Source organism: Jaculus jaculus, chromosome 6 (genome assembly GCF_020740685.1).
Source record: "Jaculus jaculus isolate mJacJac1 chromosome 6, mJacJac1.mat.Y.cur, whole genome shotgun sequence".
Taxonomy (NCBI): Eukaryota; Metazoa; Chordata; class Mammalia; order Rodentia; family Dipodidae; genus Jaculus; species Jaculus jaculus.
In genome coordinates, this window is record NC_059107.1 from 155,149,243 (window position 1) to 155,168,859 (window position 19,617).

The 19,617-nt window shown below is 54.9% G+C and overlaps 2 protein-coding genes across 2 annotated transcripts; one reads left to right on the forward strand and one right to left on the reverse strand.

Annotated features, from left to right (window-relative positions):
* Positions 1 to 1,400: 1,400 nt before the first annotated feature.
* Cdc42ep1 (CDC42 effector protein 1) lies at positions 1,401 to 10,107 on the forward strand. The gene is made up of 3 exons (XM_045153257.1): positions 1,401 to 1,481; positions 6,053 to 6,758; positions 8,334 to 10,107. The coding sequence occupies exons 2-3, from the start codon at positions 6,299 to 6,301 to the stop codon at positions 9,062 to 9,064; spliced, it is 1,191 nt and encodes a 396-aa protein (XP_045009192.1). The 5' UTR covers positions 1,401 to 1,481; positions 6,053 to 6,298; the 3' UTR covers positions 9,065 to 10,107.
* A 6-nt stretch (positions 10,108 to 10,113) lies between these two features.
* On the reverse strand, positions 10,114 to 19,410 carry Lgals2 (galectin 2). The gene is made up of 4 exons (XM_004650590.2): positions 19,330 to 19,410; positions 12,389 to 12,471; positions 10,900 to 11,059; positions 10,114 to 10,425 (listed from the first exon to the last, which is right to left on the reverse strand). Exons 1-4 carry the CDS (start codon positions 19,333 to 19,335, stop codon positions 10,282 to 10,284), a joined length of 393 nt encoding a protein of 130 aa, XP_004650647.1. The 5' UTR covers positions 19,336 to 19,410; the 3' UTR covers positions 10,114 to 10,281.
* Between the last annotated feature and the right edge of the window lie 207 nt (positions 19,411 to 19,617).

The following is a 19,617-nucleotide window of genomic DNA, read 5'->3' on the forward strand; positions in this document are numbered from 1 at the left end:
GAGAGAGAGATCAGAGGGCAGAAGTAAGGGGTCAGGATCTGTCTTCCTTGAGAACCACAGTTGGCTGATGGCATGGCCATGGTGTGTGTGTGGAAGGTGGATGACTCGTTAAAAGTTTCTAAGCTGTGACCTCACTCACCTGTTCAAAATCCTTCCTAGGTGTCGGCAGGGTAAGACCAGGTATTACCATAATATCTGATGGCTTGAGTAATCCTACTTTTCAACATATTTTATTTAAGAGAGAGAATGTGCATGCCAGGGCCTCTAGCCATTACAAACAAACTCCAGATAAATGTACCACCTTGTGCACCTGGCTTTTGTGGGTTCTGGGGAATCAAACCTGGGGTCTTAGGCTTTGAAGGCAGGTGCCGTAGCCACTAAGGCATCTCTCCAGCCCTGATTCCCCTACTTTTAAAGATGGGGAAACTGGGTTGGAGAGATGGCGTGGCGGTTAAGCACTTGCAGTTCGACGCTTGATTCTCCAGCACCCATGTAAGCCATAAGCAGGATGCACAAGGGGCCCTGCACGCATCTGGAGTTCGTTTGCAGTGACTGGAGGCCCTGGTGCACCCATTCTCTCTCTCTCCCCCTCTTTCTCTACTCCCAGTCTCTGTAGGACTTTTATCATGAAGGAATGTTGGATTTTCTCAAATGCTTTCTCTCTCTCAAATAAATAAATAAAAATAAATAATAGCTAAAACAATAAAAAGAAGGGGAAACTGAAGCACTGAACAGCTAAGTAGTGGCCAAGGCAGGAAAGCCACCCAAGCTGTCCCAGCTCGGGGTCCATGGGCTTTGATCACCATGCCACACACTCCTCTACATGTGGCCTGCCATGCTGCCCCAGGGTGGGTAAGTGTGTCCTGTTGGCACCACAGGGTCTGCATTGGGTGGACAGGAACAAGGACTTGGAGAGAGTGGGTGTCCGGGGCTTGTATAATCCAAGGTGTCTGGGCATTTAAAGCCTCGAATTTAGGCTTCCTCCTTTTGCCTCCCAAGGGCTACAGTGCTGGGATTAAAGGCGTGTGCCACCCCGCCCAGCTCTGAATTCAGGCTTCTTAGTCCCCCAACTCCAGCAGGGAGCCAAGGGAGGCCCAGAGGCAGAGCTGTCAGGCTTGGACGCCCGGAGGTCACTGGGGAGGGAAGCGGTGGGCAGCTCAGTGGCCTCCTCGGGGAACCCTGGCTCCCGGCAAAGCGCACATTCCCGGGCTCGCCCCGCCCAGGGGCGGCGGGCAGGGGGCCTGGCCTGGCACCTCGCCCCTGCAGCCGTGTCGCGGCGTGGACCGGGCCCGCGAGGGGGCGGGACGGGACGGGACGGGACGGGGCGGGCGGAGGGAGCGCCCACACCCCGCCCCCGCCCCCGGATCCGGCCGCCGAGCCCGTGGCCAGGGCGGCGCAGACCGGCCCAGCGACTCTCGGGCTGCGCGCGGGGACGCGCCACCGCCGCCCCTGGACCCCGGCCCGGGGCCCGGCGACACGAGGTAACCGCGGCCGCAGCGCGGGGACGGGACGGGACGGCAGCGGGCTGCGCGGGGCACGGGGTACCGAGGCCCGGGCGGCGGGGCGGGAGAGGCCGGGACCGCGCCGAGTTTTCGGGTCGTTGGGTCTCGTAGCGAGGGGACCGGGGATCGGAGGAGGGAGCGGCGGGAGAGAGGACCGAGCCGAGGGGCGGTGTGCGCCGGGACGGCACGGGACGGACCCCAGCGGCGAGGTGGCGCAATGCCGGGCTCCTCGGCGACGCCGAGCGGGAAGTCGTGGGGGGTGGGGGGGGAGCAGACCAGGCACCCTGCCCCCTCCCCAGCCGCGCATTCCAGGCTGGAGCCACCGATGAGGTCACCCCGTCCGGTTCCCCTCCGGCCCAGGCAGCCGCGGCCCCTTATTTTCCTGCGCCCGGGCCCGGGAGAGCGAGCGAGAGAGCGAAGGACCCTCCGCCTTCTCCAGGCTCCCCAAGGGGGAATGTCTGCTTGTGTCCAAAGTCTTTGCCACACTTCCCCATCCCGGCTGCCCGTCCACATAACCCCCTGCCCTTGCCCCGACTGGGCAAGCTCTTGCCAAGTTGGAAGCCTGTTTTTCTAGGCTGGGAAACTGAGGCACGGAGCTTGACCTGGACGGCGAAGCGTCCGCACTCGCCGGGCGAAGGGCGGCGGGGCAAGTGGGTGTTATGGGTGGGCTGCGGTGCCCACACCTGTAATTGCAGCATTTGTCAACGTGCGGCAGGAGGATCACGGGTTTCAGGACAGCCTGGGACGCATAGCGAGACCCTGTCTGCCCTCCCTCTTTCAGCGTGGCTTTCCCTGTGGCCCAAGGTGCTCACTCCTCCTACCCTACCCAACTTGGAGGTCTGAGGACCTGGATCCAGGGTGGGGACTTCGGGCAGCTTGCTTCCTCTCTCTGACCTCAGTTTCCCTGTCTTGTACCTTGGAGTGCTGGACTTTCAGGGGCTGCCTCTCAGGGGCAATTCTACTGCACTGCAGGTTGCGGGAAATCCCCTTCACCAAGACAGGAACCCACAGCCCCCCATCAGGATACCTTGAGAGAGGGGACGCACGCACTGGCAGTGACCCTCAGGATGAGGCACGTGTGAGGGCACTGCGGCCCGTGGGTGATCCCCAGGGTGCGGCCTCCCCTACCTCCAGCAGTCAAAGCAGCCCCTCTTGCCCACCTCCTGTGCTTCCACAGCGCCCCCTGTTGGCCTCTTCTACTGGGTGGTCCCTGCCCCAACCCAAAAAGATGCCACCTATTGTTATTACTACTGAGTGAGCTCTGATCATGTGCCCAGACCTCACCAGGCATCTACAGCAATTAGGAGCACCCTGGAGACACTGAGGCCGCACAGTGACCACTCGTGTCCAGGCCACAGACACGGAATCTGCAGGTCTGTCTCTTGCCCCCCAGGGCCGCCCTTCCTCTGCTGGGCAGCTGGGTCTGGCTCCTCCTTCCAGTAACTCTTCCCCATTCCTGCCATCGTCGCCCTCACCGCAGGGCACTTTCCACTGGTGTTGGTAGAATCTAGGCAGGCTTCCGGGCACACTGCTTTTGCTCTGTGACTTGGAGTTCATTTTTCTCTGTGAAATGCATGGTGTGAGCATTAATGGGGATATTCCAGGGCTAGTAAAAAAAGAGAGAGAGAGAGAGAGAGAGAGAGAGAGAGGTCCCTGCACGTTGGCACCTAGTGCCAGGTGGGTAACCCTGATGCAAGCAATACCCTGAGGGATCAGCACCAAGTGCCAAGTGGCTGTCACCAAGAATCCCTGGAATGAAGAATGTTAGAATGAAGGTTCTGGATTTGAATCCAAGGCTGCCCTGCCCCAAGATGGGAGAACTGAGGTTTCTGCATCTTCCACCCTTCCTCTCTCCCCTCCCAGGGACAGCCTGGGCCTCTGTTGCTATGTTCCAGCAGCCACAGTGGGCACAAGCACTTCCTTGCAGTGGGCACGGTGAGAGGGTGCCCCCAGGCAAGTCACTGCACTTCTGTGCCTCAGTTTCTTCAATTGTAGATCTATTGTGTGGGTCACCTGACTGATCAGCCATTGGCACCCCATGAGCAGGCCCTACACAGTGATCAGTTCACTTTTTTTTTTTTTTTTTGAGGTAGGGTCTCGCTGTAGCCCAGACTGACCTGGAATTCACTATGTAGTCTCAGGCTGCCCTCGAACTCATGTCGGTCTTCCTATCCCTGCCTCCTCACTGCTGGGATTGAAGGAGTGCACCACCGCAGCTGGCCTTCAGCTCACATTGCTGGGCTCCTTATGCACACAGCTTACGGTGATCTGGTATCCTCACAACACTGACAGCCCAAGGGAAGCCCCTCTCGCTAGGATTGGCTTGGAAGCCGGAGGGGTTGGAGTGGGAATAAAGGGATGTAGCCACTTGATAGGAGGAGGAAAACCTGGCTTCGGTGTGTGCCTGCCACGTGACTCCGGGTGAGTCTGTGCCCTGGCACCTCAATCTTCCTTGTAGCTTGAGCCAGTCTCCCAGCCTCCAGGGGGCGTTATAGATGACATCATGTCCCGGTCGGGCCAACGGGACAGAGCGCTTCATAACTTCAGCAAACACTCCACGGGGACTTTTCTCAGTCTTGGAGCCGAGGGTGCCAGGGAAAGGGATGATTCAAAAGCCCCCCCCCCCACTCCCGAGGGGGGGAGGAGCCAGGGTTGGGGGCGGATCAGATGGTGGGCCGGAAGAGAATGCAGTCCGCAAACAATGCAAGCTTTGTCCTGTGGCCCCCTCCCTTTTGTTTTATCTTGTTAACCTGTTTTGAATTTCAAATAACATCAGAAGGGCAGTACTGAGAATTACAGATTTGGAGGTGGCAGTTAGGGTTGAGAAAAATAAATAAATAAAAGTTGAAACTCAGGCCTAGATCTTTATCAGGTAAGGTCCCAGGTCTGTGACTTGCCCAAGGTTGAGCTGCGTGGACGCCAAGTCCCTCAGAAGGTGGCAGTGGGTGGTCCTTTGGCGGGAAGGTTATCAGAGCCAGCGATTAAGCTGGCATTGGCTTGGCTCAGGTCACGTGCAGCGCAGAGACCAGGTACCGGGAGGGAGGGAGGCTGGAAAATCCGGGCGGTGGCACACCTCAAAGCGTGCGAGAAGGCGAGACGGGGCTCCACAAGCCCATCAGGGACTCGTGTGAGTCATGAGCCTCGAGTTCAAGTCTCAACTAGTTCTTGGATGCGACCTGGAGCAAGTTGGGCCCTCTCTGGGCCCAAGTCAGAAAGGGGAAGCGGGCACTCAGGGGGTGAGAGACTGGCACTGTGGAGGCAGGTGGGGGGCGGCTGGAAGGACAAGAGTGTGTGAGGAATAGCTTTTGGCACCCACGGAGCTTTCTCCGCAATTTACTCAGCAACAGCAGGGCTCCTACACCAACCCGATAGGCTGATAAGGCCCTTTCCTGCGGGCCTTCTTAGAGCCTTGAATGTGCTCAGGCATGCAAGGAGACATTTGGGAAAAGCTACTTTTGACAAGCAACAGGATCTCTTTCCGAGGGACCTCTGCTCCAGTGCCGCGGCTGGCTGTGCATTCGGTAGTTCACAGGACCTGGACAAGGCGTCTCCAGTGGGGACAGATTTTTAACCCGCAGAGAAGGGAGGCCCATTCTTCCATGTGCCAACAGGAGACACTGTCGCCTGAGGCTCAGGGGCACTGGGGTAGGGGTTCTGCTTTCCTGTTTCCTAGGAAGCCCAAGGCAAGTCACTGCTCTTCAGTGCCTCAGTTTCACCTTCCTACCTCAGTTTCTCCTTCCTGCCTTAGGGCCTATTGTGGGTCACCTGATTTATGCAAGGAGGGGCTGTTGGCACCCTCACGCCACCCCCCCACACACAGTGATGATTTCACACTTTATCAACGGACATCTTTATTTTCTATTTGCATGAAAGAGAGAGAAAGAGAATCAGCACGCCAGGGTCTCCAGCCTTCAGTTGAACGCCATATGCGTGAGCTACCTTGTGCGCCTGTGCAAACTTGCTCTAGTGTGTTACCTTGTGTGTCTGGCTTACACGGGATCTGGAGAGTAGAACATTGAGAGTCCTTAGGCTTCTCAGGCAAGCACCTTAACCACTAAGCCATCTCTTCTGCCCAACCTCTTTATTTTTTTTTTAAATTTTCACTTATTTGAGAGAGTGAGTGTGAGTGCTCCAGGGCCTCCTGCCATTGTAAACAAACTCCAGAAGCATGTGCCACTTCGTGCATCTGGCTTTTCCGTGGGTGCTAGGGACTCGAACCTGTGCCTTCAGGCTTTATAATCAAGGGCCTTAACCACTGAGCCATCTCTCTAGCCACAAGGAACATCTAAACAGTACAGTAGAACGGACATTTAGTGCCCACTCCTTCAGTAGTGCTGACTTGGGGTTTCTGTCACCATCGACTCCTGCCTGTTCTCGACAGATGACAGGAAGGCTCTCCTTTGCGCCCCCATTCTACCCACCGTCAGGCATGTCTGTCTGTCCGTCCTTACTGTCGGCCTTCCTCGTTTGTTTTCTTGAACAGTTATTGTCTGGATCCAGGATTTCCTCCTCTGCCAACGCATCACGTCACTGTCTCTCTGTCCTTCCAGGTCTCCACCCCAGGACATGAACTGCCTACCTCTGAGGTCCATCCTGAGCCTTCCATGCGAGGAGCTCATCACTGGCCTCACCAGGGCCCACACCACAGCCTCAGGGAGACACAAGCTGTGGACGCCCAGAGCTGTGCCTTAGGAGCTCGCCACCCTCCATTGACAGGAAGAGGGCCTGAGCCCAACCCGCGCCACTGCCCAGCCCCGGGGTGGGCATGAACCAGCAGTTGTGAGCAGCCAGAGCTGATGCCCGGCCCCCAGGGGGGCACAGGAGCCCCCACCATGAGCCTGGGCAAGCTGTCAGCCGTGGGCTGGGTGTCCGGCTCACAGGGAAAGAGGCGGCTGACGGCAGACATGATCAGCCCCCCGCTCGGGGACTTCCGCCACACCATGCACGTGGGCCGTGGCGGGGACGTCTTCGGGGATACCTCCTTCCTCAGCAACCACGGGGGCAGCTCGGGCAGCACCCACCGCTCGCCCCGCAGCTTCCTGGCCAGGAAGCTCCAGCAAGTGCGCAGGGCGGGGGTCCCGCCCCGCAGAGTGGCTTCTCCGCCGGCGCCCTCGCCCGCCCCACCGGCTGTGTCCCCCATCATCAAGAACGCCATCTCCCTGCCCCAGCTCAACCAGGTCGCCTACGACAGCCTGGTGGTGGGCAAGCTGAGCTTCGACAGCCCCTCAAGCTCCACAGACGGCCGCTCTGGTTACGGTGAGGGCCTTGGGTTCTCCCCTGCTGAGGCTCGGGCCCAGAGGGATTCCAGGGGTCCCCCAGTCTCCTTCACATGAGCTAGTCTCAACCCAGGGCTGGGGAAAAGAGGGGCTAGGGCCCTGAGAAGGCTGAGGCTGTGGAACTTGACTGTGATTGCTGTGTGACTCGGACAAGCCCTTTCTGTCTCTGGGCTCTGTGGCCCGCCCTGCCTCTAACGCTGCTTTGCACGGAAGCAGCCCCCAGGGTCAGTCGGTAGCCTGAGATGGCTCAGAGCCGAGGCTCTGGATCTACGTCCAGGTTGTCTCTGATTCCTGTCCAGCATCCAAACCCCTGAGCTCAAGTCCTCCTTACCTTTCTGGTGTCATTGGTAAGGTTCAGTAGGGTCTCCTGCACCCCAGAGTCGAGTACAGAGGAGGTGCTCAGGACACTGGAGCTGCTGTTATTGGAACAAAGGCTCCAGTCACCGACAAAGTTGGAAATTGACTCACGCGCAAATGCCACCTTGGCCATGCCAGGCCAGCTCACCTGGGACCCGTGGGCCTCTGCTGCCACCTGGTGGCCGCATTTTTGCCTCGCCTGTCACTTGTTCATGATCCAGCAGGCTGCTGTGAGCCCCATCCTGGAGCTCCAATGACCCCACCCCACACCTCTGGCCTGGGAGTAGTGAAGGCAAGAGCTGAACCCGTGGTTTTTGGAAGGCATGCGCCTGTCCCGGGAACTCGTGGTTTCTCTGCAGTCAGATCCTGGCTGCAGGTTTCCTTCTCTGGCCACAAACCAACCCACATCCTGGGGGCTCACCAGCAGCTGCTGGCCGGATCACAGAGGGAACCAGGGTTTATGCAAAATCCACAGTGGGGCCGGGAGTGGCTGTGCACGCCTTTAATCCCAGCCCTTGGGAGGCAGAGGCAGGAGGATTGCAGTTAGTTTGAGGTCACCCTGAGACTTCATAGTGAATTGCAGCCCATCCTGGGCTAAAGTGAGACCCTGCCTTGAAAAAAAAAAAAGAAAAAAAAGCACAAGAAAGGAAATCCATAGTGGATGGGCTGGAGAGATGGCTTAGCGGTTAAGGCATTTGCCCACAAAGCCAAAGGACCTAGGTTCCATTTCCTAGGACCCACATAAGCCAGATGCACAAGGTGGAGCATGTGTCCATACTTTTTGCAGTGGCTGAAGGCCCTGGCACACCCATTCTCTCTCATAAATAAATAAAGGGTTTTGGGTTTTTTGGTTTTTTTTTTGAGGTAGGGTTTTTTCATTCTCAAAATATTTTTGAAAAAAAAAAAGAAATCCACAATGGAGGTGTTTGACAGGATGTTTGAGCTCCAGAAAGCGATCCACCCCTGACAGACTGACAGTGGCACCTGTTACGCCCCATACTGAACTTTCATCTGCAAGATGGACGTGGGGCTCCTGACAAGTTCTAAATCTCAAAGGCCACAGAAGAGAGGGGAGGCAGAGGCTGAGAGGGGGACAGTTTGTCAGGGGCCTCGTGTCAGGTCAAGTTGTTCTGGCCCCTCTCTCCCTGAGTCCTGGCTAAGGATCCCAGCCCTGATCTTCTCCCCACTTCTCTCCTAGGCCTGGACTCGGGGTTCTGCACCATCTCCCGCCTGCCACGTCTGGAAAAGCCCAGCAGCCTTGATCGCGGTCCCGAGCACGATCGCGGTCCCGAGCACGAGCGAGCGCCGAGTGCCTTCCCCTCCGAGCCTGAGCTGCGCCGCTCGGACTCTCTCCAGTCCTTCCGCTTTGACCTCGACCTTGGGCCCTCGCTGCTCAGTGAGCTGCTGGGGGTCATGAGTCTTTCAGACACTCCTGCAGCTGAGACCCCAGCCCCCACTGCTGCCGACTCCCTGGTGGTTACTGCGAACCCCGCAGCTCCTGCTGCAAACGTCTCGGTCCCCGCTGTGAAGTCCCCGGCCCCGGCCCCCAGCCCTCCAGCCCCTGCCACCAATCCCCCAGCCCCTGTGGCAAGTCCCACATCCCGAGGACATTTCCCCAATGGGGTCACTGCTGGCATAGGTCCAGTGGCTGAGGTGAGGGCCAGTCCGGTGAGAGAAGGTCCCCGGGGACCTCCCGACATGGCCTTCGGCAGGCTTTGGGGACACAGCCAGGCCAGCCGCCACTACACAGAGATGGATGCTCGGCGGGAGCTGGCGAGGGTCCTGCCTCAGGTCCAGGGCTCCTGGGAGAGCCTGGACGAAGAGTGGAGGGCACCCCCGGTCAGCAGCAGGGCCCCTGTGCCCAGCACCGTGCAGGCCAACACCTTCATGTGTGCTGATGTGGAAGAGGATGATGAAGTGAAGGTGTGAAGGGCTGGGGCATGGGCTCTGGTCCAACCCGCCGCGGGGCTCCCCAAGAGCCCAGGGTCTTGAGCCCACCCTTCGCCTAACAGTTACATCTGCCTACAAGAGCTGGGGGAACCTGGGTGGCCCTAAACTCCTCACCTCTACAGGGCAGGCATGAGGAGAGGGTAGAGGAAGGAACCCCGGTTTGTCGGGGACCTGGGTCCCGGGGTCTTGCTGTGCTGACCCACCTTCCCCCACCGACTCTGGGCCCAGTAGCCTTTCCTCCAGCCCCACCCCATGCCACCCCCACTGGCCTCACAGTGTGGCCTTTGTGCCCTGTCCTTGTAGGGTGGAGTGGGGGTAGGGCCAAGCCCACACAGGGCTATTGTCTCCTGGTGGGACTGCCTGCCCCCTGCCCATCGAGGGCGGCCCCCAACAAGCTCACCACTGTGTCCCCAGTAGCTCTATCAGGGTTCCTCCCCAATGTTGTCCCCAAGAAAGTTCAGGTGTAACTGCACAGACAAAAAGGTGCACCCCAGACCTGCCTGTGGTGGCTGACTGGAAAAAAGGTTTCCTCTGATAAGAGATGTCCCCTTAAGAATCTCGGGGGGGAGGGAGAGGGGGACATGGGAGATGGACCTTAGCCCACTGAGATGTTTGATGTTCTTTCTCCTCCTGGGAGTTTGGAAAGCCAAGGACCCCTTTTGAGCCCCCTCCCCAGCTGGGGAGGGGTCAGGGCAGGTAATCAGTAACCTGCCTGGAATGCCCAGCTGATAAGAGGCCCAGGTGGGAGTCTTATCTGCAGTTCCTGGAACACCCTGGCCCCAGGTGCCTGGAACCGGTGTCTGGCCCATAATCCCGTGGGGCAGCCTGGCAGGTGCTCAGGCAGTCACAGGGAGGGCTGGAGGGAGGCAGGGTCTCCCACTTAGGGGGGCTTAGGACCGTGTCCCTGCTTGGCAGTACTGTGTCCTTGTACCTCTGCGTCCTCCCCTGTATCATAAAAATGCCAGGAGTATTAAAACGCGTGGTAAACGCTATCCACGGTTCCCGCCATGAAAACACTCAAACAGATGTGGTTTCTTGGTTTTGTTTGCTGTTGGCCTTGGGGGAGGAACACGGGGGCCAGAGGGGCAGGAACTGCAGGTGGAGGGTGCCAAGGGATGCCAGTCCTGGTGCGACTTGCTGAAGGGTTCAAACGGGGGTCAGGGCTCCAGGTCTCATTCCGAGGAGATGTTGCCGCCTCACTCCAGCTTGAAGGAGGAGATGTGGAACCTGTCCACCCCCAGGTAGCTCAGGTGGCTGTGTCCCAGCCTGTTGGGAAAGGTTAGCTTGTGCCCATCTGGCAGCGTCACTTCGAACTCATTATCCTGGAAGGTCACGGAGATCTGCAGTGGGAGGGAAGGTGTCATCGGGACGACAGAAGGAGCCCTGGGAAGAGGCCAGGACAGCTCCTGGGGGCTTAATCCACGGTGGCACTGTGTTCAGGCAGGGAGGGATGCCCCCTTGCTATTCTCCCCAATCTTCCCTCTCCCCCCGCTGTTTGTTTGCTTTCTGAGGTAGGGTCTCGTTCTAGCCCAGGCTGACCTGGAATTCACTATGTAGTCTCAGGGTGGCCTCGAACTCAGCGATCCTTCTACCTCTGCCTCCCAAATGCTGGGATTAAAGGTATATGTCACCACGCCCTGTCCCTCTCCTTTTCTTCCAGACAAGGTCTCACTTTAGCCCAGGCCGATCTGAAACTCAGCTCTGTAGTCCCAGGCTGGCCTGCAACTCACCGCCGTCCTCCTACCTTTGCCTCCAGGGTGCTGGGATTTAAGTGCCCTGTCTTTTTTTTTTTTTTTCCCCCATTTTGTTCTCACCTTGACACTTGAACCTGGACTGAAGCACATGTGGTCATCCCGCTGCTCCTGTCCCCAGCTGCCACCGTCCTGTGAGTTGCAGACGATGGTGGATTCGTTGAAACGCGGGTTAAAGTGCAGGGCCAGCTTGTCTGTCCCCTGGCCCAGGTTAATGACAAAGCTGTGGGGAAAGGTTGACAGGTGGGGGCTCAGGAGCCAGTTTTGGGTGAAACAGCTTAGGATGGAGGGCTTTGCTTGAACGGAAGCTGGACCGTATCATCAGAGGTGTTTTAAGGTCTGCTGGTGCCTTGAAACCAGAGGTGACAGCCGGCGTGGCTTGGTACTGCAGCGGCCTGTTCCATTTGGAGCAGGGACCACGCTGTTGCCAGGAGAGTGATGGTGGTGACAGTTTCAGAAATGAGGGGTGTCCCCGGGGAGGGAGTCCCTAGCTACCTGAGGACCTGTTACATTTGACCTTAAGCCTTAACCAACCCGAAGCGTCCCTAGAGGTGTGCAAACGGGATGTATGACGTGACTGGATCACTGGAGGAGCCTAGGTGAGACTTTCAGGTCCTTGAGAATGCCACATTCTGGGCCACGAAACTCTGTCCCTGGCGCGATCACAGGCCAGCCCCAATTTTCTGCACATTGGAGGGACACAGATAAGAAAGGAGTCATTCGTCTCTCTGATCCACGCATTGGCTATCCCTTTCCTAGACCATGGTGGCCACACATAAGTCCCAAGAAACGCTGAAATTGTCCCCCACACCCCACAGGCCAGTGCTGGCTGAGCTGCTGCCGAGGTGGGTGGACGACCCAGGGTGTCGCGGAGAGGATGCGAGGGAGAGCGTTGCTGCCCCCTGGTGTCCACCTCTGGTTCACGCACAGGGCCCCTCGGCTGGGTTGAGAGGGGGTTCCTAGGGGCGGGGCTTACAAGGGATCGGGCGGAGCTCCATGCCTGCCACTTCAGGGACAAGGAACAGACACACAGTGCCAGCTCCCGCCTCCTGCACCTCCCAGCCCGAGGCTTAGGTGCAAAGGTAGGTCCCGACAGAAGGGGGCCGGCAAGGATGTGGGTGAAGCAAGATGCAGAAACTGAACCTTGGGGTGAGGGGACGCTCAGTGGTTAAAGGTGCTTGCTGTGGGCCTGCGTTCAATTCCCCGGCCATACACAAAAGGCCAAGACCCAAGGTGACACAATTGTTTGGTGTTCATTTGCAATGACAAGAGTCCCTGGTGCATCTGTACACACACACACACACACACACACACACGTGCATGCAAATACATTTTGTTGTTTGATTTTTCGAGGTAGGGTCTAACCCAGGCTGACCTGGAACTCACTCTGCAATCCCAGGCTGGTCTTGAACTCATAGCAATCCTCCTACCAATCCTCCCAAGTGCTGCGATTAATTGAGTGCGCCCCCGCAAGAACCTTTGGCTTGAGTCACTGCGTGGCCAGAGCGTTCCTGGCCTGTCCCAGCCCCTGTCCTGGCCCTGCTCTGCTCACCTGTCAACGCTGTCCTCAATCTTCCCCTTGAGCTTCAGGGTCATCCCGGTCTTCATGTGCAGGTTTGTGATTTCAACTTTCCCCTGGAGCAAGAGAAACTCGCCAATGGAGAACGCTAGGAAGCCATTGCACGCCCCCCCGCCCGCCCCCAGCCCTCTCCCCAGCGCCCTATTGCCAGCAAAGACCAACTCGCGAGCAGCGTGCCATGCCATTTTTGCTGGCCTGTGACTCCTCTGTCTGGGTGAGGACCCTGGGCTGCAAGGGGAAACCCCAGTGCTCCGACCCAGGCTTCCCAGAGCTCCCTGGTCTCTTCTGCTACGCTCCCCTCCCAGCACCCCTCCTTCACCCCAGCCCAACCAAAGAACAGCACGTTGAGGCTGCGGGCACAGCGGATGCCTCACTTGACGTTAGCTACAGAAGAGATGGCTGCGCCTGGCTGATCCTTGCAATTTCCTAAAGCCCTCAGGTGATGCAGGCATGTTGCCCTCAGCAGAACCCAGACACAAGGATGTTGCATGGATATAAATGTCAGACACAGCAGTTCTCGGCCTGTCTAAATGAACTTTCAAAAAAATTATTTATTTTTTAAAATATGTTGCTTATTTATTTATTTGAGAGAGAGAGAGACAGAAAGAGGCAGAAAGAGAGGGAGATCTATAGAGAGAATGGACACGCCAGGGCCACTGTAAACAAACTCCAGATGCGTGTGCCGCCTTGGGCATATGGCTTATGTAGGTCCTGGGGAATCAAACCAGGGTCCTTTGGCTTTTCAGGCAAATGCCTTAACCACTAAGCCATCTCTCCAGCCCTAAATTAACTTTTAAAAAATAATTTATATATTTGTTTGAGAGACAGAGAAAGACAGACATAGGGAGGAAGAGAGAAAGAGACAGAGAATATGGGCTTGCCAGAGACTCTAGCCACTGCAAATGAACTCCAGATGCATGCGCCACCTTGTGCATCTGGCTCCTGGGGAATTGAACTTGGATCCAAGTGAAGCCTAAGGACCCATGTTCCACCCTCAGATCCCACATAAGCCAGATGCACAAAGGTGAGGCAAGTGCAAGGTTGCACATGCCTACTAGGTGGTATAAGCATCTAGAGTTTGATTTCAGTGGCTGAGGCCCTGGCGCACCAATTCTCTCTCTCATTGTCTCTCTCTCTCTCTCTCTCTCTCTCTCTCACTCGCTCACTCTCACTCTCTCTAAAATAAAACACCTTTAATCCCAGCACTCGGGAGTTAGAGGTGCGAGGATTGCTATGAGTTCAAGGCCATCCTGAGACTACATAGTGAATTCCAGGTTAGCCTGGGCTAGAGCAAGGCCCTACCTCGAAAACTACACACAAAAAAAATTACATAAAATATAATCTGGGGAGATGACTCAGTGGCTAAAGGCGCTTGCTTGCAAAGCCTGTTGGCCTGAGTTCATTTCCCCCAGTACCCACATAAAGCCAGACGCACAGTGTCTCACATGCATCTGGAGTTCATTTGCAGTAGAGGAGTCCCTGGTGTGCCTAGCCTCTCTCTCTCTCTCTCTCTCTCTCTCTCTCATATAAATAAATACTTTTTTTTTTTTTTTTAGTTAGGGTCTCACTCTAGCCCAGGCTGACCTGGAATTCACTGTGTAGTCTCGGGCTGAGGTAGGAGGATTGCCATGAGTTTGAGGCCAGCCTGAGATACAGAGTGAGTTCCAGGTCAGCCTGGGCTAGAGTGAGACCCTACCGTGAGGGAAAAAAAAAAAAAAATCCTATCTTTCACAACCCATGCCTGGGTGGGAAACAGGCTGAGCTGAATGGCCTCTGACAAGCCATTAGACCATCTTAGGGATATCGTGTTTGCAAAGTGGGATTTCTGCTTATTCATGGGTTTGCTGGGCATCTCCAAGAATCTCTGAACCGACTGCCTGGACTGGTTGCTGTGCCACCATCAAGAGCATGGCTGTGGGGAGATGGTCAATCTTTGTTTCTTTTAATTTATGTTGTTATTTTTTTTCAAGGCAGGGTCTCATTCTAGCCCAGGCTGACCTGGAATTCGCTATGTAGTCTCAGGGTGGCCTCGAACTCACAGCGATCCTCCTAACTCAGCCTCCCGAGTACTGGGATTAAAGGCGTGCACCACCACGCCCGGCTTAGGTTACATTTTAAAAATATTATTTATTTATTTATTTATTTATTTATTTGAGAGAGAGAAAATGGGCACACCAGGGCCTTCAGCTACTGCAAATGAACTCCAGAAGCATGTGGCACCTTGTGCATCTGGTTTACACGTGTCCTGGGGAACTGAACCTGGTTCCTTTGGCTTTGCAGGCAAATGCCTTAACTGCTAAACCATCTCTCCAATCTATGGGGTTACATTTTTATTTTAATTATTTGGAGGTAGGGTCTCACTCTAGCTCAGGCTGACCTGGAATTCCCTATGCCGTCTCAAGGTGGCCTCGAACTCACAACAATCCTCCTACCTCTGCCTCCTGAGAGCAGGGGTTAAAGGCGTGCGCCACCCCGCCCAGCTGGGGTTATATTTTTAAATGAAGGCCTGAAAGTGGTGGTGCTCAGTGCACGGGTGAGAGCTCTAGCAGGGAGCCAGGCCAGCTTTGGTAACACATGCCCACAAGTGGGGTCCCGGGCCGGGTACTGCCAGTGCCCTGAGCACCAGGGTGACGCACGGCTCCCCGCCACTCCTCATGAGAAGTCTGCAAAAATGTCACTAGACATGATCAATGTCCCCTGATCACTCTGTTCTTGGGATAGAGGTGCCTGGTAGCAGATCAATGCTTCCTGTGGACCCTGATCCAAATCTGAAGCCCCCCCCCGCCCACCAGATGAAACTCTGTGCAGGTTCTCAGTGACAGAGCTGCTCCTGGATGGGAGGTGACTGTTCAGGACACCCTCCATCCCCCCCCCCCATGAGTGGCAGGCAGTCACACTTGTACTATGCGAAGGCACACACCCCTAGCCCCGGCCTATCTGCTCCTAGGACCCCTGCCATACCCTTACTTCCTAGGCCCCCTCCCTTTATATGCCCTGGATGCCAGGCTGGGACAGAATGCGGTTGGGCACAAGGAAGGGCAGGGTAGGGTGCATTCGCACAAGTAGGGATGGTGGGCCCTTGTGGGATGCTTTGCAGCCCCAGGACCCTGGTCTGCAGTCAACAAAGCCTAAAGCCAGAGAGATCGAAGGAGACAGAGCCAAGTGAGGGACAGGACAGTTCGTGGAGGGGCACGGAGGCCCAGTGTCCCAGCTCTGACTCTAGCTGGTCAAGTGACCCAGGACCAGCCCCACCTTGAGCCTGAGTCTACCATCTGTGATGTAAGGGGTATGGGTAGGTGATACCTGGAGGAAGAGGAAGGAAAGCAAGTGAGGGGTGAGGAGAGAGACATACAAAGGCCCTTCCTTGAGAGACAGAGGCATGGACAGCGCTGACCCTTCCACAAGACACCCAGTCACTCCTCCCTTCAATACCACCTGTACCAGCTTGGATACTGTGCCCTCCCTGAAGTCCACCCCATCTGGCATCTTCAAGTGTGGCTTTTTTGGAAGTAGGGTCTTAGCATGTGCCATCAGTTAAAGTGAGGTCATAGTAGCTTAAGGTACGTCTTAAGTTTAATATTACTGGTGTCCCAGGAATAGATGGTAAGACCCTATTGCTGAAGTCTCCACAAACTTGGGCTGCAGGGTCACTGAGAAATCCTTCTGGAACTGAGCTGATAACCTCCTCCATGTAGACCAGCTGACAGAAAGCTGGAAGAAGCCATTCTGCATGCAGTTCAATGGGAGAGAGAGAAATCACCAGTGAAGATAACCAACAGTGGACACTGCAAGCCTTATATTTGGCCAACCAGGCCAAATGAGCCACCGGGTGCAATAGTGGCACATCTGTCATGGTGGAAACCAACTGCCCTCTAACTGGACTGGAGTCCTACTCCATGGGAGAGAATATATCCCTTATACTAAAAACCTAAAACAGGGGCTGGAGAGATGGCTTAGCAGTTAAGCGCTTGTCTGTGAAGCCTAAGGACCCCAGTTCGAGGCTCGGTTCCCCAGGTCCCACGTTAGCCAGATGCACAAGGGGGCACAAGCATCTGGAGTTCGTTTGCAGAGGCAGGAAGCCCTGGCTCGCCCATTCTCTCTCTCTCCCTCTATCTGTCTTTCTCTCTGTCTGTCATTCTCAAAATAAATAAATAAATAAATAAACAATGAACAAAAAATATATATAAAAAAAAACCTAAAACAGGAGTAGTCATGAGCCCTAGGGGTGTAATGTTTGTTGCTGTCTGGCTAAATGTATATACTATGCTCATCAAACTGCCCAGTAAGGACTTCTCTTAATGTTCATACCCTTATATTAATGCTACTCTCACTTTTGGTAGAGAATCTTCTCTTTTCAGATGGCATTGATGTTGGGATGACTCAGAAGGCATCATGATGCTGGGAAGAAGTGACAGGAATGCTCAGTACTGCAATATCTCTATCACACCTTCCAAGGCTCAGAGTCCATTGTGAAAGAGGTGGCAGAAAGAATGTAAGAGCCAAAGGAAGGGTAGGACTCCTTACAACATGCTCCCCCAGACACAAAATGGTCTGGATATCCATGACCTCACAGTGCCTGACACTACCTACACAAGACCATCATAACAGGAGGAAAAGATCATGACATCAAAATAAAAGAGAGACTGGTTGAGAGGGGGAGGGGATATGATAGAGAGTGGTGTTTCAAAGGGGAAAGTTGGGGGGGGAGGGCATTACCATGGGATATTGTTTATAATCATGGAAGTTGTTAATAAAAAATTTTTTTGAAAAGAAAAGAAATGTAACAAAGTTGTCCTCAAGCTAAAAATAAAATAAAATAATTTTGTCTTGATAGAAGAGCATGAGAATTGCATTTGTAGCAAATTTTAGCCCAAATATTTTTTTAAAAATTACTGGTGTCCTTATAAAGAGGAAAAAAATAAAAATACAGCCAGTATCTGGGCATGGTGATGCATACCTGTAATCCCCACACTCTGTAGACAGAAGCAGAGAATCAAGTAGTCAAAGTCATCCTTAGCTACATAGTAAGATTGGGGCCAGCCTAGGCTACATGAGACCCTTTCTCATGACAGAGCAAGAGAGAGAGAGACAGAAAAACACAGAGCCACAGAGGGAAGGCTAGAGGGCACAGCCTGGAGTCAGGAGGCTAGCAGCTAAGGATGGTCAGTACCCACCAGCACCTGGCCATACATGCTCCATAATCGAGATTTCCCCAGGATCATGAGAGAATAAATGTCTGCAGTGACTGGGGCTACAGAGATGGCTTAATGGTTAAGGCACTTGCCTTGTCTGCGAAGCCTAAGGACCCAGGTTTGATTCCCCAGGACCCATGTAAGCACAAGGTGGCACATGTGTCTGGACGTGGTTTGTACTGGCTGGAAGCCCTGGCACACCCATTCTCTGTATGTATCTAGCTCTCTCCCTCTCTCTGTCTAATAAATAAATAATAAAATATTTTTTAAAATATTTTTTGCTCATTTATTTATTTATTTATTTGAGAGCGACAGACACAGAGAGAAAGCCAGATACAGAGAGAGAGAGAGAGAGATAGAGACAGAGAGAGAGAATGGGCGCACCAGGGCCTCCAGCCACTGCAAACGAACTCCAGACGCATCTGGCTAACATGGGTCCTGGGGAATTGAGCTTCGAACTGGGGTCCTTAGGCTTCACAGTCAAGCATTTAACAGCTAAGCCATCTCTCCAGCCCAATAAAATATTTTTGAATGTCTGTGGTGATAAGCTCTCCCCACACACTTTATAATACTTTACCCCAGGAGTCCTAGAGAGTAAAGCCACCATGGAAACCTCGGGGGAACAAAGCAGTCCCATCCCACACACCAGGGGAGACAGATTCAGAGAGGAGCAGCGAGTTGTCTAAGGCCACACTGTAAGCCATGGCCGAGCCAGGTGTGGAAGCATCAGAGACCTCAAAGATGGCCCGCCAATCCTTGCCATTGCCAGACTGTGACCTTGGGCGATGTCATCTCAGAGCCTTTGTCTTATTTTTTCCCTTCCCTTTAAAAAAATTTTTGGCTAGACATGGTGGTAATATGCCTTTAATCCCAGCACTCGGAAAGCAGAGGTAGGAGGATCTCTGTGAGTTCAAGGCCACCTTGAAACTTCATAGTGAATTCCAGGTCAGCCTGGGATAGAGTGAGACCCTACCTCAGGGGGGGAAAAAAATCGTTGGCCAGGCGTGGTGGCGCATGCCTTTAATCCCAGCACTCAGGAGGCTGAGGCAGGAGGATCACCATGAATTCGAGGCCAGCCTACAGCTGCAGAATGAGTGCCAGGTCAGCCTGGGCTGGAGTGAGACCTTGACTCGAAAACAACAACAATAAAAACAAAATTGTTTTGTGCCGCTGGGGGCTCCAGCCCTGGGCCTTGCAGACATCAAGCGCGAACTCTGCCACTGAGCTGCTCCCAAGCAGCCCCCCAGCCCCTTCGTCTCTATAAAACAACATGCGGGCAGCCATGGTTACGTTACTAGTTCCGTTTTTACAGAGGAGGAAACTGAGGCTAGAGGAGAGAGACAGGCCATGGCTCCAAGCAGAGTGGCAGGTGAGAAAGCAGACACAACCTCAATGCCCAGAGGCTAAGAGACCACCCCTCTAACTTCCTTTCAGTGTGCATGGGGGCCTGGGGTGGTGGCGCACGCCTTTAATTCCAGCACTCGGGAGGCAGAGGTAGGAGGATCACTGTGAGTTCCAAGCCAGCCTGAGACTACAGAGTGAATTCCAGGTCAGCCTGGGCTAGGGAGAGAACCTACCTTGAAAAAAAAAATCAGTACGCATGGAAAAACTTGAGACCCACAAAGAAACAACAATACAGTACCCCCAAAGCATCCTACTCCACACACCCAGGCAAAGACAGATGAGTAAAGGGAAGTAGCTTCAGGGGCCTGACATCCTCACCGGCATAGTGACAGCTTTCGAAGGCAGCTCCCCAACGGCCTGTGCTCAGGATCTCACCCCATGGTCAGACTTATACCCCAGATATTACACCAGATATTACACATTAACTCCCCCAGCGTCATAAATGAGGACTTTGGCCTCTTATGCCCAAGCATGGTGCAGGTCCTCAGAGCAGGCAGCCTCCTCACCCGCCCCACCCACCAAGCCCAGAGCATCCTCGGACCTTCCTGCAGCCCCAGCATGGCCGTCCTCCTCAGTGCTCCCTGGAGCCCAGCGGAGGGGGCCCCA

Bases quoted from the DNA above. Each gene is read 5' to 3' on its own strand.
- Cdc42ep1 (XM_045153257.1), top strand. From the start codon at position 6,299: ATGCCCGGCCCCCAGGGGGGCACAGGAGCCCCCACCATGAGCCTGGGC. The intron at 6,759-8,333 runs GTGAGGGCCTTG...CTTCTCTCCTAG, and splicing joins AGACGGCCGCTCTGGTTACG to GCCTGGACTCGGGGTTCTGC.
- Lgals2 (XM_004650590.2), bottom strand. The intron at 11,060-12,388 runs GTGAGCAGAGCA...CTTTCCCCACAG, and splicing joins ATTGAGGACAGCGTTGACAG to CTTTGTCATTAACCTGGGCC. The intron at 10,426-10,899 runs GTGAGAACAAAA...CTCCCACTGCAG, and splicing joins GTCCAGGTTCAAGTGTCAAG to ATCTCCGTGACCTTCCAGGA.